The sequence below is a fragment of the Muscardinus avellanarius genome, assembly GCF_963383645.1.
Source record: "Muscardinus avellanarius genome assembly, chromosome: 13".
Taxonomy (NCBI): Eukaryota; Metazoa; Chordata; class Mammalia; order Rodentia; family Gliridae; genus Muscardinus; species Muscardinus avellanarius.
The window spans coordinates 23,786,780-23,812,685 of record NC_137799.1 but is presented as its reverse complement, the minus strand read 5'-3'; the positions used below and the strand labels follow the sequence as shown (position 1 = coordinate 23,812,685).

General features: G+C 40.1%; 1 protein-coding gene across 1 annotated transcript in view; it reads right to left on the bottom strand.

Annotated features, from left to right (window-relative positions):
• Positions 1-25,906, bottom strand: part of SUSD1 (sushi domain containing 1) — a gene marked incomplete at both ends in the record, with an annotated part of 127,605 nt that overhangs the window by 33,254 nt on the left and 68,445 nt on the right. The window contains 2 exons of the mRNA XM_080708912.1: positions 13,646-13,838; positions 24,392-24,498. Coding sequence (XP_080565038.1) covers positions 13,646-13,838; positions 24,392-24,498 — 300 coding nt within the window. The remainder of the gene's footprint in view (positions 1-13,645; positions 13,839-24,391; positions 24,499-25,906) is intronic.

The following is a 25,906-nucleotide window of genomic DNA, read 5'->3' as shown; positions in this document are numbered from 1 at the left end:
AAAGATGTTGACACCCACATCCCTAGAACCTGTGACTGTGTCACCTTAAGTGGCAGAAGGCTTGGTAGAGATGATTAAATAATGAAGATTACCCTGTATTACACAGATGGGCTCAATGTAATTACAAGGCTTTTCAGAGGAGAGAAACAGAAGATTAAGATTAAACAAAGACAATAAAAGGATGGAGCGGAGGTTGCACTGTGAGCTTTGAAGTGGAAGGTGGGGCCACAGCCAAGGAATGAGGGCAGGCTCTGGAGACTGGAAAGGCCCCGCCCCGGGCGTTGACACCTCGCTGTGCCCCTGGGAAACTCACTCAGGCTTCTGACCTCCAGAACTAGAAGAGAGCTCATTTGTGCTGTTTTAAGCTACTAAGTTTGCTGTACTTTGTCAAACCTGTGATAGGAAACTAATTCAAATACAAAATGCAAGAAAAAACATGTGTGAAATATTTCTTTGGCAACTGCAGGGGGCTATTTGGAACTTGATAAGTTACTAGTTCATTCAATTAATTTTTTTTTTTTTTGCTATTGTTTTGGTACCAGGGATTGAAGGTAGAGGAACACTGTTTTCAAGCTACACCCCCAGTCTTTTTTAGTTTTTACTTTTGAAACGGGGTCTCGCTGTGGCTCTCAAATACTGAGATGACAGGCATGTATCACCACAGTCGGCTTCACTGAATGAGTATTTTTTTAAAGTTTACACCTTGCCTTTAAGGGCTAAGTTTGATAAAGCAGTAAGAGAAGAAAGTCCCTGCCCTGGTGCAGTTCATTCTAGGGAAGAAGGCGGAGATATTATATATATTGTAATGATATTCTATGCTATATTATATATGTTGGCTTGTTAATTACATATATACTATTTGTTGACTTATCAATTTTCCGGTTAACTATGTATATAATATTTTTTGACTTGCTTATTTTCTTGTTAATTATATACACAATTCTGTGCTCTGGTAGAAACTAAAATACAGCCTTGTGCAGGCGAGGCAGGGTGCCCGGTGGAGGCAGCAAAGTGTGAGCAGCGACCAACAGGAGTGAGAGCCGCCAAGAGCAAGAGAGAAACAAACTGAAGAAAATTTTTTGAAGGGGCCATAGCCAGATACCACTAACAATCTTAAACTAGAGCTGTATTTCTCAACTTCATTCTGGTATAGCCCCGACAAGGAGCCTCCTTGGACCATTTTTCCCCCTAATTTTTTTATCTCATCCCCATAAAATTTTACTACTACAGATGATACTCTACATGCCTGCTAGGCACTATAGGTTTAGGCTTCATACATTAAAAAGTTGGTTTATTTTTTTTTAACCATCAAGAACCAATTTTTTGCCAGGCATGGTGGAGCAAGCTTGTAATCCCAGAGTTTGGGAAGCTGAGACAGGAGGATCACACAGGTTCAAAGCCAGCCTCCGCTACTAAGTGAGGCTCTCGGCAACTTTGTGAGACCCTGTTTCTAAATAAAGTATAAAATAGGTCTGGGAGGTAGAAAAGCCTATGGGTTCCATCCCCAGTACCACCAAAACAAACAAACAATAAAAAAACAATTTTTTCATATTTTATTTTTTTCTTTGTTTTTTTTGTTTTTGTGGATCTGGGGATGGAACCCAGGGGCACTCGACCTCTGAGCTACACCCCCAGCCCTATTTTTTATTTTTTATTTTGAAAGTGTCTCACTAAGTTGCAGAGGGCCTCACTAAGTAGCTGAGGCTGTCCACGAACCACAATCCTCCAGTCTCAGCCTCCCGAATGCTGAGATTACAAGCGTGCACCACCATGCCTGGCGGCCTTCATATTTTAAAGACAAGTTTATATAATAAATAACTTCTAGGAGAAAAGCGGGGCTTAAGAGCCCTGCTAACAACCAATCTCCATTACCACAAAATCAGCGCCTTTCATAGCCAGAAAACACCATCACCAGAAACAAAAAAATCACCAGGCTCCAGAGAGAAAGTGGACTGAGAACAGAGCTCAGAGCCACAGAGGAGATAACCGGCCTCACGCCCGAGGATGCGGCAGCAGCGCCATACTGCCGGCGGCAGCGGCAAATTCACCGGACGGCTACAGCAAGCCGAGGTGAGCCGCTGCGGAATAGCCAGGCGGGATTTCTCTCTGCAGGTAAAATCTAAAGCTCCCAGTGGCTGAGCTCAGGACATGCCGCAGGGATTCAGAGTGGAAATCAAAACCAAGAAGAAATACGCCAGCCTCACGGCCAAGGGCGTGGCAGCGGCGCCATATTGCCACCGGCGGCAGCAGCAGAAAATTCACCGAATCCAGTACGGCTACATCTGCGTACTCAAGAACAGTGAGTCAAATTGCGGGCCACAGAGGAGAAATCCCAGTACTGTACTCCCTGGGACTTGACCCAGGCGGTGGCAGAGATATCACACCATAGGAGAACGTGCAACCTGGCACCCCCCACAGTCTAAAGGAGCCTCTATCGACTCTCTGGGTCGGAGACTCTGTGATAAAACCCAGTAAAGGAGTAGTGGGGTCTGAGATACTACTGACTCGAGATCCAGAACACCTTAAGTGAAGTCATAGTGACCCAAGGGAAGAACCCAGAGAAGGCACAAACTTCCAAAATCATGGAAAAGAGGAATAATACTGGAGCAATGAATGCCCACAACCCCACAACATCAGAACCCGATAAAACAGAAAATCAGAGATTTCTAGAAGATCAAATCAGGAAAATAACTGTAGAAATAATAGAGGGGCTTCGAAAAGAACTCAGAGAGAGCCAAAAAGAGATAAAGGATGCAATTAATGAAGTAAAGGCCTCAATTCAAAGCACAAACAACCGATTAGACCACATGGAGAACAGAATCTCGCTCTTAGAAGATGATCATTCCAAAAATGAACGCATAGTTTCTAATCTAGGAAAAAATATCCGACAGCAGGAATCTGATATTGAAGAAATATGGGCCCATTTTAAGAGAGCTAACCTAAGAATAATTGGAATAGAGGAGGGAAAAGAAAGTGAAACCAAAGGGATCAACAATCTCTTCAAGGAAGTAATAGCAGAAAATTTTCCAGACATAGAGCAAGAGGTCGATACGCAGGTCCAGGAAACTTATAGAACTCCCTTTAGACAGGATTGGAGAAGAGGATCCCCACGCCACATAATTGTCAAAATGACCAATGTGGAAGCCAAGCAGAGAATCTTAAAGGCAACAAAAACAAAGAGCCAAGTGACATTCAGAGGCAAGCCAATTAGAATCACTCCAGACTTCCCAAACCAAGTCATGAGAGCCAGAAGGGCTTGGAGTAACATATTCCAAACTCTGAAAGAAAACAACTTCCAGCCAAAAATTTCCTACCCAGCAAAACTTTCTATCAAATTAGATGGAGAAATAAGAAGCTTCCATGACAAACAGAAACTGAAGGAATTTTTGTCTTCAAAACCAGCACTAGAGAAAATACTCAAAGAGATTAACTACAAAGAAGAAATAGGTAACACACACCAGAACCAGAGAAACAAGAGTTTCCATCCAACAGTCAACTAAGATTGGTTATCTGTGGAGATTCATTACTTATGTTAGTCTTTTACCTATCTCTAAATGGTATTGTTTGCCTTTATTGTTGTTAATTTTTAGGATTTCTAGTTGGAATATTAATATACCTTCAGATATAGCATTTGGAAATATTTTATTCCATTCTATTAGTAACTGTTAACTCTGTTTACATTGTCTTTGGATATACAATATTTTTTTTTATTTTTTAGGGAGTTTGTATACTCTTCTGTTGCCTGTGCCATTGAAATCATATCCAAGAAATCACTGCCAATTTCAGTGTTGTGAGGTTTTCTGACCCAGATTTTCTCCTAAAAGTTTATAGTCTTAAGATTTATATTTAGGTCTTTTATCTATTTTGAGTTAATATTTGTATATGGGATTAGGTAAGGGTCCAACTTTATTCTTTTCCATGTAATTATTATGTTTCAACAATATTTAGTTAAAAGATTATTTCTACCACCAAATGTTCATGGAAACCTTGTCAAAAATAACTTGACAATATAGGGAAGAATTTAGCTCTAGGCTTTTATTTAACTCCAATGGTTTATATATCTGCCTTTAGAATAGTACTACACTGTTTCAATTATTGTAGCTTTATATGGTTTGAAATCAGAAAATATATATCTTCTAGCTTTGTTTTTTTTTTCAAGATCGTTTTGGGTATCTAGAGTCCATATTCCATATTAGGATAGAGTTTTTTTCTGAAAAATAAATATATAAATATATGATAGTTTCACCTAAAAAAAAATAGAAAAAAAAATATTCTCTGGTAAGAAAGAAAGTAAAAAGAAATATTGAAATGTTATCTTTAAGTCATCAAAAGCTTGGTATCAGACAAATGAAACTGTTATATGAGATTATCATTTTTAATTTTGGATAAATTGCTATAATACTAGATGTCAACCACTAAGCCAAGCATGGGAGGGAGGGATGGGGAGAGAATGGGGTGGGGATCGGGTGGGGGCTGACTGGGCGATGTGTGCATGTATGTCTACAAAAGTTTGTATCCCACTATGATGTATGAATACAGTGCACCAATAAAAAAAATAAAATAAAATAAAATAAATAACTTCTAGCATATAAAGATTTTAAAAAGGCTAAAACTCCCCAAGGATGCAGGAGGATGGTACAGGCCTTCCTCAAAGAGGGCATATACTATGTGCCCCCTTACTTTGTTAACCAAGTAACACATCTTGGTTGTAACCAAGGCTTGCACCAAAGATAATGGGTAGGGCACCACCTATATCAGGAGCAGATAGAAAGACTACCTATTGGTCAAGCAGGATGGGAGGCAGTATATCCTCATAATCATACCAAAAGGTCCACACCTACATCAGGAGCAGAAAGGAAGACTATCTATTGGTTAAGCAGGTTGGAAGATAATAAATCCTTATTAAAAAAAACTTCAGCGGGGCATGGTAGCACACACTTGTAATTCCAGCATTTGAGAGTCTGAGACAGGAGGATCGTGATTCACAGACAGCCTCAGCTACTTAGTCAGGGCCTGCGCAACTCAGTGAGACCCTGTTTCAAAATAAAGAATAAAAAAATAGGGCTAGGGATGTAGGTCAGTGGTAGAATGCCCCTGGGTTCCATCCCCAGTACCACAAAAAAATAAATAAATAAAATAAAATAAATAAAAACTGTTCTGTGTTCAAAAATTTCAGTGTCTTATTTTCAAGGCACCCCACAACACCCCTCTGATGTAGTGCTTTATTATTCTGTCCCTTCTTTCTACCTTTTGTAATAATAAAATTTGCTTAAGCTCACAGCAGTATAGTTCTGGCTATTTTTTTCTAAACTAGTTAAGAACAAGAACCCACATCACCATCTTAAACCATTACGGTTTTGGTGCCCAACAGCAGGGCTCCATTACATAAAGAATCAGTAATAAGGGGAAAATCAAGTAACTGGCATTGCATGAATCCAATGGAACAGAGGTACTCTGAATAAGACATAGTTTCTGCATTCAGTCTAGGAGAGGAGTCGCACGCTATTCTTGGAGTACAGAGGAAGTATTAAAAAGCCCATAGGAGATGTAATCCCAGTTCTTGGAAGGCTGAAACAGGAAGATCACAGGTTTGAGCCAGGCTGGGCAACCTAGCAAGGCCCTCAGCAACTTAGTGAAATCCTGTTTCAAATGGGCTGGGATGTAGCTCAGAGATAGAGCGAGCGAGCGAGGGAGCGAGCGAGCGAGCGAGAGAGAGAGAGAGAGAGAGAGAGAGAGAGAGAGAGAGAGAGAGCGCTCATTGTGTATCAGGTGGCAGTTTGGGAAAGTCATTGCTTATTGCTTATGGGGGCAAAAAGAAGCAAGACGTGCCCTTGGAGACTAAGTGGTGACAGGGAAAAGAAGCAAAGGTTCATGTAAGATTCTACAAGACAAAAGAAAACCCTAAACAAGGTGAGTATACAATTCATCCCCACCTTCCCAAAAAACGAAACAACAGAAATAGACAATGACAATTGATTATTTAAAGAAACTACACTCGGCCGGGCGTGGTGGCGCACGCTTGTAATCCCCGCGCTTGGGAGGCGGAGACAGGAGGATCGCGCAGGTTCGAAGCCAGCCGCGCGCGCTGGCTTAGGAGACCCTGTTTCCAAATAAAAATGTAAAAATAGGTCTGGGAGTGTAGCCCGGAGGTAGAAGGGCTTCCAGGAACCCCAGTACCACCAAAAAAAAAAAAAAGAAAGAAACTACACTCAGTGACAGAAGAGGGCAGTCTTCACCTAGAAATCTTGTTAAAGAGCCCAAACCAATTCTGTCCACAAAGTCAATAGACAAAAGCAGTCTTCATTTAAAAACACAAAATTACATTCAAAACCTTTCAGGCTGTGAAAAACTCTACATTAAAAAAAAAAAAAACAGAGAATAGGAGGGGGAAACTGTAACAGAACAAATGTATCTTCATGTAACAAGCACTTGAGGGTATGAAGAAAACACCTTGAGTCAGAAAATAAAGAACTAAGAAAAGAAATAGACATAAAGTAGAGAGAAAATAAAACAGAAGTGACTGGATTCAGGACAAAATGAAAGAAAGAGCCAGACATAGTGGTGTATGCTTGCAATCCCAGTACTTGGGAGGCTGAAACAGGAAGATGACAGGTTTGAGGACAACCTCAGTAACTAGTGAGACTCTCACCAATCTAATGAGACTCTGTTTTAAAATAAGAATAAAATAGGGATGGGAGTATAGCTCAGAGGTAGAATGCCCCTGGGTTCAATTCCCAGAACCAACCACAAAAAAGAAAGAAAAAAAGAAAAGGAAGACAAAATTATATCAGAAATAAAGACTAAATTTTGTGATGCCTAAGAAAAAATAAATAAGAATGAAATTAAATCAGGGACATTGAAGAAATATAGGAAAACAACCAGAAAATAATGAAAAATAGATAAAAAGTAAAAGGAATAAAAAATAAAGTAATTGAAATACAATAGAGGCAAAGATCCAACATATGTATAAGTCTCTGAAGAAAAAACACAAAATATTAGAAAATTAATATTTTAAAATATAATTCAAGATAACTTCACAGCCAGGCGTGGTGGCGCATGCTTGTAATTCCCGCGCTTGGGAGCCTGAGACAGGAGGATGGCACAGGTTTGAAGCCAGCCTCAGCTACTTAGTGAGACCCTGTTTCCAAATAAAGTATAAAATAGGTCTGGGAGTATAGCCTGGAGGTAGAAAGCCTCTGGGTTCCACCCCCAGTACCAACAACAACAACAAAAAAGATAACTTCACAAAAATAAGAAGATACAAATATCAATACATCAAAAGGGTATATCAAGTACCTAAGAAAGTCGACTCAGAATAATCAACCCTAAGAGTTATTCAAGTAAAACTATTAAACTTAAGAAATAAAGGTAAAAATCCTAATGATCTCCACTTAAAGAAATAAATAAGATAAAAGGGGGGAAATCCAGCTACATATGATTTCTCAACAGCTACATAAAAAGTAAGGGGGGAAGCCGGGCGTGGTGGCGCACGCTTGTAATCCCCGCGCTTGGGAGGCGGAGACAGGAGGATCGCGCAGGTTCGAAGCCAGACGTGCTGGCGTAAGAGACCCTGTTTCAAAAATATAAAATAGGTCTGGGAGTGTAGCCCGGAGGAAGAAGGGCTTCCAGGAACCCCAGAACCACCAAAAAAAAAAAAAAAAAAAAAGTAAGGGGGGAAAACTGAACTTTTTAAAGTATTCAAATCAAGTAAATATAGACTAAGATTCTTATATCCAGCCAAGATATCTTTCAAGTCTCAAGGCAACAGAAAACAATTATCAACATGCAAGAATCAGGGAATGCTACAATCCTGAAGACTCTCAGTAAGGCCCTCTACAACTTAATGAGAAATTTTTTCAAAATAAAGAATTAAAAATAGGGGTGGAAGTGTAGCTTGGAGGTAGAATGCCCTGGGTCCAATCCCCAGTACCACAAAGAAAGAAAGAGAAAGGGGGGGGGAGGGAAGGAAGGAAGGAAGGAAGGAAGGAAGGAAGGAAGGAAATCCACCTTAAAGCCAAGCATAATGGCGCATGCTTGTCATCCCAGTACTTGGGAGGCTGAGACAGGAAGATGATGCAGGTTCAAAGCTGGCCTCACCTACTTAGTCTCAGCTACTTAGTGAGGCTCTCAGCAACTTAGTAAGACTGTTTTTAAATAGAACATAAAATAGGTCTGGGATTGTGGCCCAGAGGTAGAAGGCCCCTGGGTTCCACCCCCGGGACCACACACACACACACACACACACTCCACATTAAGAGACTGGCTGTGCTAGCTCAGCAGTACATACACTAAAATTGGGACAATTCAGAAAAGATTCGCATGGTCCCTGTGCAAGGATGACATGCAAATTTATGAAAATATTGTTTTTTCTTAGGTAGAAGGAACAAGTGCTGGTGTTCTACAGCACAGCAAAGTAAGCATAATTAACAATAATGCATTTAATATCTCAAAATAGCTAGAAAGAAGGATTTTGAATGCAATCACCATACAGAAATAATGAAAGTTTAAGGTGATAGATACGCTAATTACCCCAGAGGGAACAATCATTATTCAACATATACATGAGTCAAAACATCACGCTGTAGCTCACAGATATGTATATGTTAATCAAAAGTAAAATGAAATGAAAAGTTATGAACTTCTAGGGCTTTATTTCCCGGAAAGAGTGTTTTGTTCCACTTCTTTAATTTTTTTAAAATTTACAACCACTATTTTACAAATGTCTAAATGCATGCAACTCCCGGCTAAAGAGAATGAAAAACAAAACACGCATGCTTTTATACATAAATAATAAAACTTTAAATAACTAATTATATCTAGTCTAAATAACAAGTTATGGTTACACATGTTTATAATTCCAATACCTGGGAGGCCAAGATAAGAAGATCACAGTAGCCTGGGCAACTTAGCAAGACTGGGTTTCAAAATAAATTAAAAAACAAAACAGTATGGAGAGGATGTTATATCTTAGAGGTAGAATGCTCTTGGGTTCAGTTGTCAGTATAAGACTAAAACAAAAGAAAAAGGAGAGGGAGGAGAAGAAAGAGGAAGAGGAGAGGAAGAGGAGGGGAGGGGAAGGAGGAAGAGGAGGAGGGGGAAGGAGGAGGGGGAAGAGGAGGGGGAAGAGGAGGGGGAAGAGGAGGGGAGGAGAAGAGGAGAAAGAGGAGGAGGAGAAAAAGAGGAAGAGGAGGAGGGGGGAGGAGAAGGAGGAATAGAAGATGATGAAGAAACCACCTTAACAAAAAGTTGGCTTTGTAATCAAAATGTTGTCAGATAGATTGGTTATAAATCCACTATTCTGAAAGCAAAGTCACTATTTTTATAACTGTTTGTCACTATTTTTATAACTGTTCTATAAATCCTAGTATCACTTTAGTTCTCCTTGACATCCATTTTCCAAGCAGTTTATCTTAGAGAGAACAAGAAGATATAACAACATTCAGAGCTAGGAGTTTTGCTATTATTTTATTAAAAGTTTTCTTTAGACAAACTTGGTGTCTGTTACAACTACCATGAAATTTTTCAGGCTAAGCTGGGCCTGGTGAAACGTGCTTGTAATCTTAGTACTTGGGAAGCTGAGACAGGAGGATCGCAGGTTCAGAGCCAGCCTCAGCAACTTAGAAAAGCCCTTCATAACTTAGTGAGACTCTGTTTCCAAATAAAAATTAAATAGGGCTAGGGGTGTAGCTCAGAATGCCCCTAGGTTCAGTTCCCATCACCACACCCACACACATTAAAAAAAAAATTTCAGGCTAAAATTGTGACTACAGCTGGGCGTGGTGGCACACGCTTGTAATCCCCACACTTGGTAGGCGGAGACAGGACGATCAAGCAGGTTCAAAGCCAGCCGTGCTGGCTTATAAGACCCTGTTTCCAAATAAAAATATATTTTAAAAAAATAGGTCTGGGAGTGTATCCCGGAGTTAGAAGGGCTTCCAGGAACCCCAGTACCACTAATAATAATAATAATAATAATAATAATAATTAATAATAATAATAATAATAAAAAATAAAATTGTGACTATATTATGTGGAGATGAATGTGGGTGGTTCAGTTGCCCACTTGTTGGGATAACAGAATCCAAGAACTCCCTTCTCTCAGTTCCCTGAGTGCAACCTTCCGATAGAGGCGGCAGCTCTCTATTCAGGCTCAAGTGTTTGCCGTTCAACTGGCAACAGGGAACACACGCTCCCCAGGGACTTAGGAGAAAGAACAGTGTCAAGCACAGTGAAGTCACGAATTCATCAACTCTGTTAGAAAAACAGTATTTACTAAACACTGCTCGGAAGAAATGGATTCCAGTCAGACCTTCAAATAGTCTGAATAATCTGGTCCTGGTCGGGGATCAGGCAAGCAGATCTCGCTAAGGCTAGCTTTTCTCGACACCCCATTCTACACTGTTTTTCTAGAATTACAGTGGGCAACGTGGACAGGCAGTATAAAAAAACAGCCTTTACAACTCCCACAAAACACTGCTTGTACACTGTCTTATTTATGAGACACCCTCAGAAACTCCTATCTGATCCTCTTATTGAAAACAAAGAAATTGTACTTCTCCTGAAGAACACTGCAGTGTTAGAAACTTAGAGACAATGCAATGGCTTCCTTTCTGACCAGATGGGTTGAAAACTTAAGCCCAAATTTGGGAGCTACCAATGAACAAGTAAATGGATTATAGGGATAGACGTTATTTTTAACTTTATTCTTACATTTTTTACCCTGTTTTTATTTTCTTTCTTTTTTGGCTTAGACTTCAAATCTGTTATCTTTTATATACTCATACAAGTCACTTTTTGCTAGAAACAAGATGGGATAAAAATACTCTATTGTCTTAAAAAATTATACATGTAATATTAAAGTAATAAATCACAAATGAAAATAACAAGAGATTTGACTACATAGAAATCTAAAACATTTATATGTTAAAAACAACAAAAATTTTCCAGAGTATTTGACATAATTAAAGAATTAAATGCTTCAGTATATAAAACAACAGATATATATTGATATACACACAGAAAATAAAGGATTAATGCTTTTGTTCATTAAGAAATTGTATGTATGAATAAGAATACAATATTTGATAGATAAATGAAATAATTATGGTAAACAGATGAGTCAAGAAATGAATTGAAGAAACCTAAAAGTAATTTGGTGGTACTGGGGTGGAACCCAGAGGCTTTCTACCTCCGGGCTATACTCCCAGACCTTTTTTTTTATTATTTTATTTGGAAACAGGGTCTCACTAAGTTGCTGAAAGCCTCACTAAGTAGCTGAGACTGGCTTCGAACCCGTGCGATCCTCCTGTCTCAGCCTCCCAAGCACAGGGATTATAAGTGTGCGCCACCACGCCCAGCGAAACCTAAAAGTAATGTGAATTGCTTTCCTTACACAGACTCCTGGGGCTGTACCAAACCCTTCCTTTCAAACCCCCTATCATCACAGAAGTCAATTACCTTGCTCAAGTGTGTTAAAGATTGCTACTTACCTGTCTTCTCATTTCCATAAGGGAAAAGACAATTCTCTACTCATTTATCCTCGAGGAAGGAACAGTAAATGTGTCATCTGATTGATAGGAAATTACTATTCCATGAGTCACACTTCAAGTGAGTAGAGTTCATATAATACCAGTCACCACCCAAATGAGGTACAGAATCTTGCTCTCTGGGATCTACCTGCCTGTCCTCAGGTACAAAGGGCACTTTGTGTAGCTCCAGCTCCAACAGGTAAGTAACAGGTGCCTGTGCAGTGCCATTTCCGCTGCTGTTCAGTCTAAGACTTGACGGATAAGTCAGGCAAGGCTGCCTTTTGCAGACCCAATCACCTACATATCTAAACCTCCTTTTCCAATGTGACTTTTAGCTGAAATCTGTATTGGGGGTAGTTCTTGGAAACTTGCCCAGATCAATAAAGCAGATGCTTTATTTGTCATTTGTCTGTTCATCCCGTGTAATCTCAGGTAGAAAGAAGGGTTAAGATTCAAGCCGGGCGTGGTGGCGCACACTTGTAATCCCAGCATTCAGGAGGCTGAGACCTGGAGGATCGCGGTTCGTGGACAGCCTCAGCTACTTAGTGAGGCCCTCTGCAAATCAGTGAGACCCGGTTTCAAAATAAAGAATAAAAATAGGGCAGGGGGTATAGCTCGGAGGTCAAATGCCCCTGGGTTCCATCCCCAGACCCGCAAAAAAAAAAAAAAAAAAAAAAGATTCAATGTTCCCCTGAAAAATGTGGATATACTGATTGGGACCTGGACTATAAAGACAAGAGTTGTCACAGGGGAGCAGAGCACCATGAGGCAAGGCAGGGTCACTTGGTCTCTGCAGCTGGAATGCAAGGACAGATGAGGAAAGTACCTGACTATCAAGAAACTTCACCAATCAGGCAAAGTTATAACACACAGACTTCTTAGGCATGAGCAGATAGAGTTAGCTCTCCAGTTTTGCTTTGTTTTGTGCCCCTCTTTATCATGCCCCTTCCTGTGTGGGCCTTTAAACTTCCCAGAAGTACCTAAGGTCTATGTGGTTAGAACAATGCTACTCAAAATGTGGACTGGTAGTATCAGTGAGACCAGGAGCTTGCTAGAAATAAAAATTTGGGATGCCTACCCTAGACCTATTAAATTAGAACCTCTGATATGGAGTCCAAGAACTTGTGTCTTAATAAATCACCCAGATAATTCTATTTTGGTTTTGGTTTTGGTACTAGGGATTGAACTCAGGAACATTCTATCCCTAAGCTATACCCTAGCACTTTTTTATTATTATTATTTTGAAGCAAGATCCTGCTATGTTGCTGAGGCTGGCCTTGAACCTACAATCTTCCTGTCTCAACCTACCAAGCACTGGAATTATGGGCATGCACCACTATGACTGGGTACTCAGATAATTCTTATGCTTACTGTAATGTGAGACCTACAATGGGAACATCAGTATGTCAATGCATTTCAGAATCTTCTTAGTACCAAAGCCAAACTGCCCACCTCCTCTAGCCCACCCACAGCTGTGGTAGAGGAAGGCCTCAGGGAGCCAGAAGAGGATCTACACTGTTCTTTTGTTTTTCTTCAAAGAGGCAGCCATTTCTCTGAGCTGCCCAGAAATTTGTCTGTTAAACCCAAAGGATTAAAGAACAAAAGAAAAAAAAAATAGTGTTCCCTTCCCACTAGGGGGAGCTGTCAAGTTAACATAGCGGGCCTCTGCGTGGCTTCCTCAAAAGCCACAAAGAAAGTTTCCAAGGAGCCTGGACTTCATTAGACCACAGTTCTCCATGTTAGGAACATGTCCTCACTTAAGGCCGAACCATGAAACCTCTTGGTTCTGCCAGTGCCCAGCACAGTGAGGGCTCACATTTCAATCTTTTGGAAGTGGGTTCTAATTGTCCACAATGAATATCCTTAGTGCTAGGGCTGTCTTAAACTTGGAGTGAGGAGTAAAAGGTCTTACAGATTAGACTATGTTAGTCTATTCTTCGTCTATGCCATCTATGAGCCAGCATTCTATGGGGAAGGGGCTAAGTGGTAAGATTGAAGTATTCTAAACCCCAGATGAATCTGGTAATCTGTTAGAACTAGAACCCTAGTCTCCTGACCCCCACATCATATAGTTCAATGCACATATTTACTCCTTGTCCAAAGATATCTACACCTACCTGTTGGTGCAGTTGCTATCATTATTTGCACTGAGTGCTGCTCAGGAGCCCCCACAAGGCTGATATTCACTGTATAATTGGTTGCTGGGTACAGATCCAAACAAACTTCCGGAGCTTGTTCCCTCGTTGTGAAGTTAAGTGATGTTGCATGATAAAAGTTATCCAGGTACCATCTTTGACCCAGAACTTTAAACTGTCATGAGATTAAAAGAAGGTGGCACGTTAAATTTGCTGTGGGCATGTAGATGTCTAGACTATAAGCAAAATGGAGATACAGCAAGAAAACTCTATTTAGCTTCATGCACTTAGAATTATTCTTAATGGAACAGCAAGCCAAATGGGGGACAGACATTAAAAAGCTTCCTTAATTATTCCATTCAACTTCACTCTCAACCCAGGTACATAGGATTAAATTGTGTCACGGATACATCTCAGATAAATAAATATATCTCAGATGAATAAAATGTGAGGCTATTCTAAAGAAATCTCTTGATGCCCACTCAGGTGAAAGAGACTGCACTGGAGTTACTGGACAAAATTCTTTCAGTTTCTTTTCATTATAGGGAATCCGTAGGTAGGTCTCATAGTACCAAGTACTTAAACTCTATGAGGACTACCCAAGATTATGCATATAAAGCAACTGTGCAGTGGTATTTCACTTGCTCCTCCCCATTAAAACTGGGGCAAAAGAGCTTTTGATTCATGGAGTCATCACACATACTGCTTACTGATCACACTTGACCCATGACCACTCAAGCAGTAGATACAGGGAATTCCTGGGCAAGACCTCTAGTGAAGCTCCCAGATGTAGTATGGTCAGCCCTTGATCAATCGTGCACTTGATGTAGTAGAGACCACCCCCCACATTCCGTGTTTCCATTGATGCTCACGTCACTGGCTGCCCCACTCTCTCTCCCTCCTCATCACTGGCAGTCACTGGCTCTTACCCATCAGTCTTCCAGGTCATCCAAGACCTTGACCTTTGGTTCATAAGGATTCTTCTCTCTCCCAGTTTCTTGAATTTTCTGGGATAACTGAAGTGTCCTTATAGATAACCCATTAAAATGTTGCCTCAAAGTTCCTGGAACTCAATGCTATGAACTCCTTCTACTCTACTTCATATCCACAGTCATACCCTTGAGTGTCCCCAACAGAGGTATTCCCTCCAGGTTTCAGAGTCCTATTCTCCTGGACCACTCATAAGGGAGGTATAACATGTTTGTGTGTGTCTGGGAAATATGTATATTCTCTTATTCAAACTTCTTTTGAATATTTACCCTTTTTTCCAATAGATTTAAGAGTATTTCACATATTAAATAAATTAATATTTGTCTAACACATTAAAATAGCAATTTATTTTTAAAAGTTTACTGTTTAATAATTTTATTATAGAATATGTCATAATAATCACATTTTTTCTTAGCCAAGTAGGCAACCAATTATATCGAACTATTTATTTATTTATTTATTTATTTATTTATTTATTTATTTTGGTGGTACTGGGGGTGGAACCCAGGGGCTTTCTACCTCCGGGCTATACTCCCAGACTTATTTTATACTTTATTTGGAAACAGGGTCTCACTAAGTTGCTAAGAGCCTCACTAAGTAGCTGAGGCTGGCTTTGAACCTGTATGATCCTCCTGTCTCAGCCTCCCAAATGCTGGGATTACAAGCATGCGCCACCACGCCCAGTTCTCAGACAATTTATTGAATAAAATTGAATAAACTTTTCTTTCTCTATTAATTTGAAAAATTATCTTTATCACATATTAAGTTATTTGGGCTCTTAAGTATGTTTCTTGTTCCAAGGTTCTTTTTAATATGTAAATTTGAATATTTCACTTGCCTGTTTAAAATCCTTAAACATAGACATAAAAATAAAATTCCAATACAAAAGCACAACAAGAGGAAGGCATGGTGGTGCAAGCAGTAGTTGGACGGCTGACACAGGAGGATTGCAGATTTAAAGCCAGCCTCAGAAACTTAGCAAAACACTGTTTCCACATAAAAAAAATTAAACAGGGCTAGGGTTATATCCATGCCAACAGAACTAGAACACAAGCAGGAATAGCAACTATGATATCAGACAATTTAGACTTCAATCCCAAGCTTATTAGAAGAGATAAAGCAGGTCATTTTTAACTGGTAAAAGGAACAATTCAGCAGGAAGAAGTAATGATAGTCAACATTTATACCCCAAACATATGTACCGCTACTTTCATAAAACAAACTCTTTGCAACATTAAGTCATACATAAGTCCCAATACAATAATACTTGGAGACTTCAACACCCTCTCACACTGTTAGACCAATCTTCAAGACAAAATGTCAGTAAAGATGCTTCAGACCTAAAGAACACCATCAACCAAATGGACCTATTAGACACATATAGAACATTCCATCAAACTACAGTATAGTTCACATTTTTCTCAGCTGCTCACAGAACCCTCTCCAAAACAGATCACATCCTGGGCCACAAATTCACTAGCAAATTCAAAAAATGTGACATACTTTTCCTGTCTTTTCAGACCATAATGGAATGAAACTAGAAATCAACTATAAGAAGACTCAGAGAAACTACATAAACATGTGGAGACTGAATGCCTCAGTGCTGAATGAAGAACGGGTCATAGAAGAAATAAAAGGTGAAATCAAGAAATTTGAAGAAACAAATGAAAATAGAGATACAACATATCAAAACCTCTGGGACACTTTGAAGGCAGTATTAAGAGGAAAATCATAGCACTGAGTGCCCACATAAGAACAGAACATACCTAAATAAATAACCTAATGACACACCTCAAAGCCCTTGAAAAACAGGAACAGTCTAACCCCAAGCTAGTAGAAGACAAAAATTATTAAAACTCAAAGCAAATCAACCACTAAGCTAAGCATGGGAAGGAGGGATGGGGAGAGAATGGGGTGGGAATTGGGTAGGGGCTAAATGGGTGTATGTACACACAAGTTTTTTATCCCAATATGATGTATGAATATAATGCACCAATAAAAGTATTTTTAAAAAGCTGGGCATGGTGGCACATGCTTGTAATCCCCGCGCTTGGGAGGCTGAGACAGAAGGATTGCACGGGTTCAAAGCCAGCCTCAGCTACTTAGTGAGGCTTTCAGCAACTTAGTGAGACCCTGTTTCTAAATAAAATATTAAAAAGGTCTGGGAGTATAGCCCGGAAGTAGAAAGCCTCTGGGTTCCACCCCCAGTACCACCAAAAAAAAAATTATTTTTAAAGTAGGAAAGGGTAAAGCGAAGCTTAATGTAGAATGATGACAGCAAAAGCCTATTTGTATGGAGTCAGACCTCTCTATTACCTTCTTTTAGACAGACAAGTGAGACTATCCAAAAATGCCCCAGCTCCTCACTACCCATACTGAACAAAGACACCCAATATACTACAGGGAAAAAAAATCAAAGCAGAAATCAACCAAGTAGAGAATAAAAAAATATAGAAAATCAACAAAACCAAAAGCTAATTTCTTGAAAAAAATTTAACAAGATAGATAAACCATTAACCAAATTAACCAAAGAAAGAGAGAATCAACCCAAATTACTAAGATAAGAGATAAAAAAGGAAATATTACCACCAACAACATAGAAATCTTGAGGATTATCAGAAACTACTTTGAAAAATTATACTCCAACAAAATGGGAAATCTGGAAGAAATTAATAAATTTCTATATAAATACAACCTTCCAAACCTGAGTCAAGAAATATAGAAAATTTAAACCAACCAGGGACTTCCAGTAAGATGGCGACCGAGGAAAGCGGCACTTACAAGTCCCGCTAACAATCGAACTCTATTACCACAAAACCAGCGCCTTTCAGAGCCAGAAAACACCACCAGCAAAGAAATAAAAACGGTAAATACAAGGGACAGAGAAAAAGGGCTGGAAAAACAAGACACCAGAAAAAAACCAGCCCGAAGGGCCGCAGCCGCCGCGGCGCAGAGCGGCCGGAGGAGCCGGAGCCGCAGCGCAGAGAAGTCAGAGCCGCGGCACAAAGCGGGGCGGCCGGAGCAGCCGAGCGGAGCGGCCAGACCAGCCAGAGAGGAGCGGCCAAAACAGCCGGAGCAGCCAGAACCGCTTCGCGGAACCGCCGGAGCGGCCGGAGTGGCCAGACCTGCGGTGTGGAGCAGCCGGATCCGCGGTGCAGAGCAGCCAGAGAGGCCAGAGCGGCCAGACCCATGGTGCGGAGCAGCCTGAGCCACAGCGCAGAGCGGCCAGAGCGGCACAGCTTACATCTCCCCTAGCAGCACCAGGCTCCAGAGAGGAGGGAGACTCAAAACAGAGCTCAAATCCAGAGAGGAGGTACTCTGGCCTCGCGGCCAGGGTGCAGAAGCAGCGTCTTACTGCTGGCGGCAGCGGCGAATTCACCAGACGGCCCTAGACCAACCCACACAACCAGCCACCAGACGCCTGAGAGGAGGGGTGGACAGCGAGCCAAGGTAAGCCGCTGCTGAACAGCCGGGCGGCAGTCAGCAGTTTCTCCGGTGCAAGGAGCGTCTAAAGCTCCCAAGGGCCGGGCACAGCACACCTGGCAGGGACTCAGCGGAGCTCAAAACCAGAGAAGAAATAGGCCACATCACGGCCGAGGGCATGGCAGTGGTGCCATATTGCCAGTGGCGGCAGCAGTGAATCCACCGAGTTCACTACAGCTCCATCAGCGCACTCAACAAACGTGAGTCAAATTGTGGCCCCAAGGGGAGAAATCCCAGTACTGCACTCCCAGGGACTTGCGCAGATAGTCTCCCTGGGTCGGAGATTTTAGCAGTGCAGCCCAGTGGGGGAGTGGAAGTGGCAGAGATATCATACCATAGTCACAACTCCCCGCTAGAGAACACCCAACTTGGCACCCCCCACGGTCTAAGCAGCCTCAATTGACTCCCTGGGTCTGAGACTTTGTGATACAACTCAGTAAAGGAGTAGTGGTGACTGAGATACCACAGACTCGAGATCCAGAACATCTTAAGTGAACTCGTAGTGACTCAGGGAAGAACCTAGAGAAGGCACAAACTTCCAAAATCATGGGAAAGAGAAATAACAATGGAGCAGTGAATGCCCACAACCCCACAACATCAGAATCTGATAACAAAGAAATCCAAAGATCGCTAGAAGATCAAATTAGGAAAATAACTCTAGAAATAATAGAGGACTTTCGAAAAGAATTTAGAGAGAGTCAAAAAGAGATAAAGGATGCAATTAATGAAGTGAAGGCTTCAATTCAAAGTATAAACAACAGATTAGACCACATGGAGAATAGAATCTCGCTTCTTGAAGATGACCATTCCAAAAATGAACACATAGTTTCTAATTTAGAAAAAAAAACCCGACAGCAGGAATCTGACATTGAAGAAATATGGGCCCATTTCAAGAGAGCTAACCTAAGAATAATTGCAATAGAGGAGGGAAAAGAAGGTGAAACCAAAGGGATCAACAATCTCTTCAAGGAAGTAATAGCAGAAAATTTTCCAAACATAGATCAAGAGGTTGATACACAGGTCCAGGAAACTTATAGAACTCCCTTTAGACAGGATCAAAGAAGAGGATCCCCACGCCACATAATTGTCAAAATGACTAATGTGGAAGCCAAGGAGAGAATCTTAAAGGCAACAAAAACAAAAGGCCACGTGACATACAGAGGCAAACCAATTAGAATCACTCCAGACTTCCCAAACCAAGTTATGAAAGCCAGAAGGGCATGGAGTAACATATTCCAAACTCTGAAAGAAAACAACTTCCAGCCAAAAATTTCCTACCCAGCAAAACTATCCATCAAATTAGATGGGGAAATGAGAAGCTTCCATGACAAACAGCAACTGAAGGAATTTATGTCTTCAAAACCAGCGCTAGAGAAAGTACTCAAGGAGATTAACTGCAAAGAGGAAATGGGTAATACACGCCAGAACCAAAGAAATAAGAATTCCCATTCAGCAGACAACTGAGCAAAGAAGAATAAACAGTATCTCAAACAGAAATAAGATCTTAACATGTTGGGAATTAAAAATTATCTCTCTATAATCACACTGAATGTAAACGGCCTCAACTCCCCAATAAAAAGACATAAAGTGGCAAAATGGATTAAAAGCCAGAATCCATCCATCTGCTGCTTACAAGAAACACACCTTACAAGATAGGAACAAACTCAAGGTAAAGGGCTGGAGCAAGGTAATCCATGCTAATGGTACTCGAAGACAAGCAGGAGTAGCAACTATGATATCAGACAAGTTAGACTTCAAACCCAAACTTATTAGAAGAGACAAAGAAGGTCACATTTTACTGGTAAAAAGAATAGTCCAGCAAGAGGAAATAACAATAATCAACATCTATGCCCCAAACATAGGGGCAGCTACTTTCATAAATCAAACTCTTTGTGATATGAAGTCACACATAAATCCCAACACAATAATACTGGGAGACTTCAACACACCCCTCACAATACTAGACCGATCTTCCAGACAAAGGGTCAGTAAAGATGTCTCAGAACTAAAGAACACCATTAACCAAATGGACCTGTTGGACACATATAGAATATTTCACCCAACTACAGCAGAGTTTACATTTTTCTCAGCTGCTCATGGAACCTTCTCCAAAATAGATCACATCCTGGGACACAAAATGAGCACTAGCAAATTTAAAAAATGTTACATACTTCCCTGTGTCATTTCAGACCATAATGGAATGAAACTAGAAATCAACTATAAGAAGACCCAAAGAAACAACATAAACATGTGGAGGCTGAACACCACACTTCTGAATGAAGAATGGGTCATAGAAGATGTAAGAGGTGAAATCAAGAAATTTCTAGAAACAAATGAAAATGAAATTTCTAGAAACAACATATCAAAACCTCTGGGACACTTTGAAGGCAGTATTAAGAGGAAAATTTATAGCACTGAGTGCTCACATAAGAAAAACAGAAAATCTTCAAATAAATAGCCTTACGACACACCTCAAAGCCCTTGAAAAGCAGGAACAATTGAACCCCAAAGCCAGCAGAAGACGGGAAATTATTAAAATTAGAGCAGAAATTAATGAAATAGAGAATAAAAAAACAATACAGAAAATCAACAAAACCAAAAGCAGGTTTCTTGAAAAGATTAACAAGATTGATAAACCACTGGCCAACCTAACTAAAAAAAAGAGAGAATCAACCCAAATTATGAGGATAAGGGATGAAAAAGGAGACATTACTACTGACAGTGTAGAAATCCAGAGGATTATCAGAAACTACTTTGAAAAACTATACTCCAACAAAATGGAAAATCTGGAGGAAATCGACAACTTCCTAGGAGGTAAAAGATCTCTACAAAGAAAATTATAAAACACTGAAAAAAGAAATCGAAGAAGATCTTAGAAGATGGAAAGATCTTCCATGTTCATGGATTGGCAGAATAAATATCATTAAAATGGCCATCCTCCCAAAAGTGATCTACAGATTTAATGCAATGCCCATTAAACTACCAAGATCATTCCTCACAGACATAGAAAAATCAGTCCTTAAATTTATCTGGAATAACAAAAAGCCCAGAATAGCCAAGGTAGTTCTCAGTAACAAAAACCACGCAGGAGGAATCACAATACCTGACTTTAAACTATACTACAAAGCCATTGTAATAAAAACAGCATGGTACTGGCAAAAGAACAGATATATAGACCAATGGAGCAGAATAGAAGACCCAGAAACAAGCCCACACACTTCCAGCCAATTGATTTTTGACAAAGGGGCCAAAAACATACACTGGAAAAAAGATAGCCTCTTCAACAAATGGTGTTGGCAAAACTGGTTAACCATATGCAGAAAATTGGATGTTAATCCCACTTTTTCACCCTGTACAAAAGTCAACTCACGATGGATCAAAGACTTGGAAATTAAACCAGAGACTTTGAAGCTCCTTGAAGAGGGCATAGGTCCAACACTACAACACATAGGCACAGACAAACATTTCCTCAATAAGACCCCAAAGGCACAACAAATTAAAAGGAGAATCAATACATGGGATTGCATGAAACTGAAGAGCTTCTGTTCAGCAAAGGAATCTATCAAGAACCTCAATCGAGAGCCAACAGAATGGGAGAAGATTTTTGCCACCTACCCCTCCGATAGAGGACTAATATCTAGAATATACAGAGAACTCAAGAAACTCAACACTAAGAAAACAAAGCATCCAATAACAAAATGGGCAAATGAACTAAATAGACACTTCACAAAAGAAGAAATTCAAATGGCCAATAAATGCATGAAAAAATGCTCAACATCACTGGCAATCAGAGAGATGCAAATCAAAACTACCCTGAGATTTCACCTAACTCCAACTAGAATGGCAATCATTCAAAACACAAACAACAACAGATGCTGGCAAGGATGTGGAGAAGTGGGAACTCTAAGACATTGTTGGTGGGATTGCAAATTAGTGCAACCACTTTGGAAAACAGTATGGAGAATCCTCAGAAGAATGGGAACACACCTACCATTTGATCCAGCAATACCACTGCTGGGTATCTACCCAAAAGAAAAGAAACCAAACTACCAAACTAATGCATGTGTATCTATGTTCATAGCTGCACAATTCACCATAGCCAAACTATGGAACCAGCCAAGATGTCCATCAACAGATGAATGGATTACAAAACTGTGGGATATGTACACAATGGAATTTTACTCAGCCATCAAAAAAAACTCAATTACGTCATTTCCAGGGAAATGGATGGAACTGGAGGACATTATGCTAAGTGAGATTAGTCAGTCACAAAAAATAAGAAATCAGATGCTTTCCCTAATATGTGAGAGTTAGGGAGAAAAGAGGAGCAAACAAGATAACCTAAAGGAAGAGAAAGGAGGGGGGAAGAGAAAAATCTCTAAAGCACATAATGTACTTAAACATATCGAAGTCAATCACTAAGCCAAGCAAGGAAGGGAGGGACGGGGAGGGAATGGGTTGGTATTTGGGTAGGGGTTAAATCAGCGATGAGTACATGTTTATACACACAAGTTTTTTACCCCAATAAGTTGTATGAATATAATGCACCAATAAAAAAATAAATTAAAAAAAATTAAACCAACCAATAGCAATCAAAGAGACTGAAATAGTAATAAAAATCCTATTATCAAAGAAAAGCCCAGGACCAGAGGGTTTCCCAAGTGAATTTTATAAAACCTTTATAGAAGAGCTAATCCCAATACTGCTCAATCTATTTCATGAAATCGAAACAGGACTCTCCCAAATACATTCTATGAAGCCAACATCACATTAATACCAAAACCAAATAAAGACAGTTCAAGGAGAGAAAACTATAGGCCTAGATCATTGATGAACTTGGATGCAAAACTGCTAAACAAAATACTAGCAACACGCATTCAAAACCACATCAAGAAAACCATACACTATGACCAAGTAGGGTTCATCCCAGGGATTCAAGGCTGGCTCAACATATGAAATCAATCCATGTAATTCATCACATAAACAGAACCAAAGACAAAAATTACATAATTATTTCAATAGATACTGAAAAAGCATTTGACAAAATTCAACATCTATTTATGCTAAAAGCATGGCAGAGAATCAGAATAGAAGGAATACACCTCAACATCATAAAGGCAATCTACAATAGGCCCACAGCCAACATCATGTTAAATGAGGAAAAAACTTTGAGAATTCTCCCTAAAAACAGGAACAAGACAAGGATGTCCATTATCACCACTTGTTTTCAATAGAGTACTTGAGACTCTAGCCAGACCAATAAGGCAAGAAAAGGAAATCAAAGGAGTACAAATAGGAAGAGAAGAAGTCAAACTTTCACTATTTACAAATGACATGATACTATACTTAGAAGACCCAACAAACTCAACCAAACTATGGAACCAGCCAAGATGTCCATCAACAGAGGAATGGATTACAAAACTATGGGATATGTACAAAATGGAATTTTACTCAGCCATAAAGAAAAACACAATTACATCATTTACAGGGAAATGGATGGAACTGGAGAACATTTTGCTAAGTAAGATTAGTCAGTCACAAAAAATAAGAACTGAAAATTGAGACTTCATGGGTTAATTTTAACTTAATACTTACTTCTCTCTGCCAGACAATTTGGTAGATACTAAAAAATGACACAAAAGTAAATCTCAGTTCCTGCCTGAATCTACCTATGATTTGACTTACAATGTTTGAAAAAGATCAAGTTGAATGAGGATCAGTAGTCCTGCAATGCATTCCTTGTAGATTCTTGCCCAAAATGAATTTGATGGCAAGAACAAGCTATATTTATTAAATGCACTAAAATAAAATAAAATGTAAGTGTGAAATGCCAGACAGGTAAAATGGGAGCAGGTCACCAAATGTATTGTCTTTTTTTCAATTTAGTCTTTCATTTCATCCCTCTCTAGACACAAAAATCACCAACTATCTAGTTTAATCCTTTAGTAGTTTTTAAGTACTCTGAGTCACCCAGAATTTTTTTAAGTACTGGGGATTTAACCCAGGGGCATTCTACCTCCAAGCTATACCCCCAGCCCTACCTTTTATTCTTTTTTATTTTTGAAACAGGGTCTCACTAAATTGCAGAGGATCTCACTAAGTAGCTTAGGCTGGCTGCAAACCATGATCCTCCTGTCTCAGCCTTCCAAGTGCTGGGATTACAAGCATGCGCCACCACACCCAGCTTCCAGATTTTTAATACTAGGGAAATCACCCAGATTTTTAATTGACCAATCACATAAGAGATTTTCTTACTTGGTATGTTCTTTCTGATCCTCCTTTCCTAGCATGTCTGTTCAATTTCAAACACGTTTCATTAAATATTGAAATATTGAAGATTCCATTATCTTCTGAAAGATCATCTATAAAACAAGAGAGAACATATAGGAAGGTTACACCATCTCAGCAAAACAGAACATCATGGCTAAGCACAAGGGAGACTTCGACACCTCCAGAGAGCTGCAGGATGCTTCACAGGAAGACCATTAACTTTGGTGTATGCAGACTTGGCTCTACGACATCATATGACTTCAGCCAAGCCCCTGGACCCTTTGGAACCTCAGTTTTCTCGTTGTTGATGAAATAAAATAATCTGCCTTGCTTTTTTACAGCATAGGCTGTTAAGAAAAACAAATGAATCGGGGCGTGGTGACGCACGCTTGTAATCCCAGTACTTGGGAGGCTGAGACAGGAGGATTGGGGTTCACAACCAGCCACAGCTACTTAGTGAGGTCCTCTGTAACTTAGTAAGACCCTGTTTCAAGATAAAGATAAAAGAATATAAATTAGGGCTGGGGGTGAAGCTCAGAGGTAAAATGCCCCTGGGTTCAATCCCCAGGACTGCGAGAGAGAGAGAGACAGAGACAGAGACAGAGAGACAGAGAGAACACAAATGAAATATTAAAATTCTGCTGTGCTCTTGGATAGTTCATAGTTAAAGGGCATGAAGGTGAGCATGCCAGTCTGAGAATAAGGCAAAGGAGAATAAAAATCAAAGCCACGGGTTCAGTCTCAGGGCAGGTGTTTTTAACTTAGAAATGACCAGTAAATTGCTAGCCTGACTGGAAGATACTTGCTCTCAGCTGATAGTATCTCAAGAGCTACCCAGCTATGTTCAGCTAAGGCCACAAAATAATCAGAAGGCAGACCTGTTTTAGCCTCTGTATAGAAAAGTCATCTCATACCTCTTAGAGGCAAATTCATTCTTTCAATGTTTTATTTTCTTAATGTAGGAAGAAGGAGGAGGAGGAGGAGAAGGAGGAGGAAAAGGAGGAAGAGGAAGAGGAGGAGGAGGAAGAAGAGGAAGAGGAGGAGGAGGAAGAGGAGGAGGAGGAAGAGGAGGAAGAGGAGGAGGAGGAGAAAGAAGAGGTTTACCCAGGCATGGTGGCACACACCAGTAATCCTAGTACTTGGCAGTACTTGTGAGGCTAAGACTGGAGGATCGCAGGTTCAAAGCCAGCCTCAGCAACTTAGCAAGGCTCTCTGCAACATAGTGAGACCCTGTTTCTAAATAAAAATAAAATATGGCTGAGGATGTAGCTTGAAGGTAGAATATCTCTGGGTCCAATCTTCAACACCACAAAAAAAGAGGGGGGGGTTCTTACAATGAATTAAAAAATTCAGAGTCCAGGGTAACAAGAAAAATTTTGCCATAAGGAAAAGCAATTTCCTAATAAACAAGCCTCTACATTTTCTACCAATGAGGAAAAAGTCATTTGGTTTTTCTTTCATTTTCTGGTCCTGGGAATTAAAGTCAGGATCTTGCACCTC